The sequence below is a fragment of the Olea europaea genome, unplaced genomic scaffold, assembly GCF_002742605.1.
Source record: "Olea europaea var. sylvestris unplaced genomic scaffold, O_europaea_v1 scaffold1128, whole genome shotgun sequence".
NCBI classification, from domain to species: Eukaryota; Viridiplantae; Streptophyta; class Magnoliopsida; order Lamiales; family Oleaceae; genus Olea; species Olea europaea.
In genome coordinates, this window is record NW_019228659.1 from 180,077 (window position 1) to 187,246 (window position 7,170).

The 7,170-nt window shown below is 33.9% G+C and overlaps 2 protein-coding genes across 2 annotated transcripts; both read right to left on the minus strand.

Moving 5' to 3' along the window:
* Positions 1 to 3,831: 3,831 nt before the first annotated feature.
* Positions 3,832 to 4,693, minus strand: LOC111373420. The gene is made up of 3 exons (XM_022995958.1): positions 4,582 to 4,693; positions 4,385 to 4,477; positions 3,832 to 4,304 (listed from the first exon to the last, which is right to left on the minus strand). Exons 1-3 carry the CDS (start codon positions 4,691 to 4,693, stop codon positions 3,832 to 3,834), a joined length of 678 nt encoding a protein of 225 aa, XP_022851726.1.
* A 375-nt stretch (positions 4,694 to 5,068) lies between these two features.
* On the minus strand, positions 5,069 to 6,432 carry LOC111373421. Its single transcript, XM_022995960.1, has 4 exons — positions 6,328 to 6,432; positions 5,538 to 5,643; positions 5,348 to 5,388; positions 5,069 to 5,254 (listed from the first exon to the last, which is right to left on the minus strand). The coding sequence occupies exons 1-4, from the start codon at positions 6,430 to 6,432 to the stop codon at positions 5,069 to 5,071; spliced, it is 438 nt and encodes a 145-aa protein (XP_022851728.1).
* Between the last annotated feature and the right edge of the window lie 738 nt (positions 6,433 to 7,170).

The window sequence follows — 7,170 nt, forward strand, 5'->3', positions numbered from 1 at the left end:
TCGTTACAACAAGCTTTCAAGCCAGTTTACTGAAATCTCTTATTGGACAATTCCAAACTAGGCAATTTGTCAAATACTTTGCGTGCCCTTGTGAATACAATTGTAGTCCATCCATGACATCATCCATGACATCATCAAGAATTACCGTAGATACTTTTACAATTCATTATCGTGGATACTATTTAAAAAGCACCAACATGAAGACGAGTGTCTGATACGATACGTGTCGGACACTCCGACATGTAATTTTTTAGAGAAGTTCCGACATGATACGTCACTGACATGTTGATTACAAAATTATTTTTTAGTTTATTTTAATTTTTACAGTCTAAAGTAATAATTTTTTATACTTATTGAATCATATATATAGGCAACTACCAAATTAATTACATCATTCATCTTGAATTTTTTCAACATCTTCATCTCCATCTGCAAATACTATCGCCTCCTATTTCGGTTCGTCTAGAGATAAGTTGGCAACTTCAAGCACACCGATATCTTCAAATGCATCACCACCGATAACCCACATTTTAGTCTCTCCTTATGAGTATTGCGCACTCCTCCTTGACAAGAGACGAAGATTGCTATGGACTAAAATCAAATATTCCGCATGTTTTGGAGTTAGCTTATTTCTTTTAAAAGAGTGTAAAAAGGAATAAGCACTCCAATTTCTCTCACAACACGATAAAGAAGATGGGTGTCCCAATAATTTCAAGGCAAAGCTTTGAAGCATAGGTGCGCAAGCACCATAAATAACCCACCAAGTCTTCAGGTCCAAGCAGTAACGATCACGGATGGATTCAAAATCACCAAAGTCATACCATATTACGCTCTTCATTTGACAAGTACCTCATTAGCATTTTATTCTTTCTCTTGAAATATCTGGATCTCCATGTGGAGCAAGTTGAGAGGAACCTCATTAAGCCATTCCTCGTTATAGTACCTAAACAAGATAAAAAAAAAAAAAAAATTTAAGAAATGACAATTAATTCAATAACTAACTAAAAATATTAAAAATTATGAAAATGTAAATAAACAATAAATGTATGGATTAGATTTAAAAATTACCTTGGATTTAGAGAATGAGACAAGAAATGAAGTGGAATGTTATTTTTGTTCCAACGATCTACAAGTATCTAATGAACAACATTATAGAATGATGATTCCTCTTCTTGAACTTTTTTCTCATGTATATAAATTATTCCTCTCACTTTCTCAATCATTGTATTCCACAAGTCGGAAACCAAGTGAAGCAAGGTTTATCCGTATCACAAAGTCTAAGCATGTCATAAGTGAGAGAAGCGAAGGAAAGAACATAACTTATAAAGTCCCACCGAAGATCATCAAGCACTATCAATTTTACAAAACTTGCCTTCGTCATGTCATCTTCTCGATAAAGTGACCATTAATCACTATTAACAAAATCTTGAAGACCACGATGGATAAGCTTAAATCTTTTCAACATGACAATAATAAAAGTAAATCATGTCTCCGTTACGGAAAGCAATTTCAAAGGCACAAATTCATTAAACATTGCTAGTCTCGTGGAATGGTTCAGGATAAAAAAAAATTTATAATCATTACATCATCATGAAAAGTAGTAATCCAATTGCATTCCTTATATGTGGTAAAATTATTTTCAACATTATTTGCAGCACAAATGTTCTTCAAAGCAAGATTTAGTGTGTGTACAACGTATGGTGTCCAAAAAAATATGAGGATACTCTAATTCAATTATTTGCTTGGCATCTTTACAATTTGGAGCATTATCAATTATTACTTCAACCACATTTTCACGACCGATTTCATTTATAACCTCCTTTATCAAGTTAGCAATAAAATATTTATCTTTCGTTTTGCCGGAACAATCAACTGCTTTTAAAAACATTGGTCCACTCGGTCACTGCCATAAAATTAATTAGTGGCCTTCTTGGTGGATCACTCCATCGATCCTTACAATGGTAACTCCTTTTCCGCCCATGTGCCCTTAATTGAATTTAATAACCATTCCACATTTTTCTCTCCTTTTAAAGAAGATTAGTTCTCAACTTGTTATAATTGGGAGGCAAATACCCCGAAATTCGACTATTGGAAGCAAGAGTATAAGAACTAATGTAATAAGGATATCTTGTAAGAGTAAAAAGCAAACCACTAGAATAAAACATTCTAGCAATTTTGGAATCAAATTGGTCACATGTTGTCAGATTAAAAGCATTTTCTATTGCTCTATTCTTGCTTTTATTTTCCTCCAAAACATAATAATCCGTAGAACCCATATTATCTGACGACAAGCACTTTTTTCCCCACCTTAGTTTGCATTTTCAACTTGACTTCATCTTCCATTTTTTGTATTTCACATATATCTTTCATAGTTATTTTTCCACAAGGCCCATTTCCATAGCCTTGTAATTTTAACAAATGTACCCTCACACTTGTAACACCCATTTTTCTCAACTTAAAAATGAAAAAAAGAAAGAAAAGGGAGTGTTACCAAGTTTCTTATTTTTGAAGAAATAAACTCTACTTTTGGAACTTTAAAGAAAGTTTGATAAATCGACTCTATGAATTTAAAAGAGTAACCAACTAACATTTAAATTTAATTAAAATCATTCAACATCAATTTAAATGAAATACAGCAACATGAATGTCAAAGCTGCAAAATAACTGTGTAGATACTAAACATGAACATGTCAAATAAAAGTCTAGTCATGAATATACTAAAAATCATTTTTTTCCTTGGCAACCCAGATGCATCCACACGCCCACACGACCCGTTCTAATCTGAAATTTTGTAAGAGTGAGTATTTTAAACAAAACACTCAGTAAGATACATGCAAATTTATATTCAACATGACATAAATATAAATGAAAAACATTTATACCCCGACATTCATATGGTTCAAGGAATTTCTCTAGAATTCCCACATTCCGCAGGATTTAACATAATTGGATCTAACGGTCTATCACGAAGGATTTAACAAAAAAAATCATTTCCTAGAATCTTAAGGCATTGAATGAAATCATAATATACATATCGTGGTAAATAAAAATTTTAACCACTGCATTTATGTATCTTACCTTAAAAATTTGAATTTGTTAAAAACCTAAAAATAAATTCTCCTATTTCCCTTGACTTGAAGAATAGCAAAGTATATGAAGTTTATAACTTTGTATGTCTGAAATAACCGTGTGTGTAAGTTAAATAAATGTGCTTGGTGGGTGGGTAAAAGAAAACGGCCAAGTATTTGATAAAAAAAAACCCACCACATGATCTCATAACTTACACACACATATACCACTAATAGAAATCAAAGCAAAAAAAAAAAAAATGATAAGATTTGTTATTTCTTTACCACGTGAAATCTCACACATGCCAACCAATCAATGCAAAGGAACATAATAATTAATATTATATTAGATGGTTACATAAATTTCGTTTCGACCACAATAACTTGATAAAATACGTTCAAAATAAATTTTTCTTAAACCTGATTACGTAATTTAACATGATATACAAGATAAGAACCATATTCATATATTTTTGTTAATATATACTATACCCAATTATTGGGCTCACATAATATTTAGAAAAAAAATAAGAAAAATGCATAATTAGAAATAATTAATTTTTTAAAAAATATATACATATAAATTGTATTATCATTTTAAATGATGAACTTTATTATAATGACAATGTTAGGCATGATCCAATTAATTTGCTAATGATCAAATTGCATTAACAAAATTTAAGACCTATGTAAGAGGTAAAGAAAATTTTGAATGTTACATCCCTTTTCCCTTAAAATAATTTCGTCCTCGAAATTACGTTATCTAGTTGAAAAGCTGTGGATACTTGGCTCTTATCTCTTTTTCTTTCTCCCAAGTAGCTTCTTCCGTGTTCCTCAAAGCATGCACTTTTCTCTCAATAATTTCCATGGGGGCCTCTTCATAAGTCAAGTCTTTCGGCACTTCTAATGAGTCATAGCTTATCACGTGCTTAGGATCATGTACATACTTTCTAAACATTGACACGTGGAACACGTTGTGTACTGCCGATAGTCTAGGTGGCAATGCTAAACGGTACGCCACATTTCTAATTCTTTCTAGAATTTCAAAAGGACGTATGAATCGTGGTTTCAACTTCCCCTTCTTTCCAAATCTTAGAAACCCTTTTATTAGCGCTACTTTTAAAAATACTTTCTCTCCGACTTCAAACTCAACAGACTTTCTTTTAAGGTTTGAATAGCTTTCATGTCTATCTTGAGCTGACTTTATTTTGTCTCTAATTTTATCGACTGCTTGCACTATTTTTGCAAAATTTCTGGACCTAAAATTCTATTTTCTCCGACTTCATCCCAGTGAACCGGTGATCTACATTTTCTACCATAGAGAGCTTCATAAGGAGCCATGCCAATAGTAGCTTGAAAGTTATTATTGTATCCAAACGCTACTAATGATAGAAATGACTCCCAACTACCTTCAAAATCCAAGACACATGCTTAAAGCATATCTTCTAGAGTCTAAATGGCCCTTTTTGATTGTCCATCTGATTGGGGATAATAGGCAGTACTAAAATTTAACTTTGTCCCAATAGCTTCTTGTAGGCTCTTCTAAAATTTGGAAGTAAACCTTGGATCTCGATCTGAGACGATAGAAGTTGGAACTCCATGCAGCCTGATAATTTCCTTGACATATAACTGGGCAAAATATTCCAAAATATAGTTCATTCGTACTGGAAGGAGGTGAGCTGATTTTATCAATCTATCCACAATTACCCAAATAGCATCATATCCCTAATTTGTCTATGGAAAACCTACCATAAAATCCATAGCTATCTTTTCCCATTTCCACTCTGGAATTCTAATAGGTTTAATGGCCCTGATGGTCTCTGATGTTCGGCCTTAACTTGTTGGCATATCATACATTTCTCAACAAATAAACTAATTCCTCTTTTCAATTTCCTTCCACCAAAATGTATCGCAAAGGTCTCGATACATCTTTGTACTGTCGGGATGTGCAGCGTATGGGGGCAGAGTGAGTTTCTTCTAATATCTCTTTCCTTATTCCTTCATCCTTCAGTACATAATCTTTCCTCAAATGTCAAATCATTACCATCTGCTATAGCAAAACCCTTTCGTTTACTTGTAACAACTTCTGCCTTAGTCTTTCTTAAGAATGGGTCATTGTCTTGGACATCTTTGATGCAATCTCTAAGTGTAGGTTGGATCTTCAATGTCGTAATCTTTGCAGTAACCTGAGTCGAGGGATAACCACTTCCAATCTTAATTTCTCAAATTCCTTTAACAACTATCCTTCAGTTGTGGGTAGAGCTGCCAATTGCCCTCACTGTCTTTCTACTAAGGGCATCAGTGACTACATTTGCCTTACCTGTATGGTAATGAATAATGCAGTCAAAGTCCATAACCAATTCCAACCAACTTCTCTACCTCATAATTAACTCCTTCTGTGTAAAGAAATATTTCAGGCTTTTGTGATCTGTATAGATGTCGCATTTCCCCCATAGAGATAGTGACGACATATCTTTAGAGCATGTACTACCATAGCCAATTCCAAATCATGTGTGGAATAGTTTTGCTCATGTTGTTTTAACTGTCTTGAAGCACAAGCGATCATCTTTCCATTCTGCATCAACACACACCCTAAACCCTGTTTAGATATATCACTATCGATAACAAATCCATCCGAGCCCTTTGGTGTAGCCAATATTGGAGCTATGACCAATTTCTATTTTAGTTCTTGAAAACTCTTCTTGCACTTCTCAGTCCATTGAAATTTTACCCTTTTTAATTAGTTGGGTCATCAGCCCAACTATTTTAGAGAATCCTTCAATAAATCTTCGATAATAACTAGCCAATCCCAAAAAGCTACTGACTTCACCTACATTCGACGGTTTAGGCCACCTGGTTACCACCTCAACTTTAGTAGGGTCTACTTCAATTCTTTGTGCTCTAACCACATGACCCAGAAACCTATGCAGTCTAACCAAAATTCACACTTTTTGAATTTGGCATACAATTTCTCCTTTCTTAGTTTTTCCAGTACTATTTTAAGTTGTTCTTCATGTTGCTTCTTGTTCCTCGAATACACCAAAATATCATCAATGATAACAATGATGAATTGATTTAGATATTGACGAAATACTTAATTCATCAAGTCCATTAACACTTCAAGATCATTCGTCAATTCAAAAAGCATTACAATGAACTCGTAAGGACCATAGCGAGTTCTAAATGCCGTCTTCGAAATATTGTTTGCCTTCACTTTCAGCTAGTGATAACTTGACATTAAGTCAATCTTGGAAAATACTGCTGCACCATTTAATTGATCAAAGAGGTCTTCAATCCGTGGCAGGGAATATTTATTTTTAATAGTTAACCGGTTTAGCTCATGGTAGTCAATGCATATTCTCATTGAACCCCTTTCCTATTTACGAATAAAATCAGTGCACTCCAAGTAGATACACTTGGTCAGATGAAGCCTTTATCCAACAATTCTTGCAGCAATATTTTCAATTCTTGTAGCTCCTTTGGCGCCATTCTATATGGAGCTTTAGATATTGGCACTGCTCCAGGCATGAGATCAATCGTAAACTCAACTTGTCTATCTAGTGGAGTGCTAGGTAAATCAGCAAGGAACACATCAATAAAATCTCATACAATTGGTACCGTAGTGAGAGGAACCTCCAATCGTTGTGCTCTAGATATATCCACCAAAAATCCATGGCAAGATTTCTTCTCTGCCTTCATGGCGGACATGATGTAAGGTAAAAACTTTACTCACATCGTGAATAATCGAAACTCTTCCTTTCTAGGCTTTTGAAAAATTACTTCATTCTCAAAACATCAGATGGTTGCATATTGCTCTGCAACGAATCCATTCCCAGAATAAGATCAAAGTCTTTCATATCTAAGATGTATAGGTCAACTTTTAATTTCCTTCCATCCATTTCTAACTTTATCGCCCTAGCTATCCGATTGGTGTTCAATGTTCTACCTTATGGGATGGTAAATTTTAAAACACTATCCAATTTTTCATAGGAATACATATTTAGCAATAAATGCAGTAGAGACAAATGAATGAGTAGCTCCTGAGTCTATAAGAATGTATGCAGGTAGTTCAGATACTGATAGAATACCTGTCATTACATTC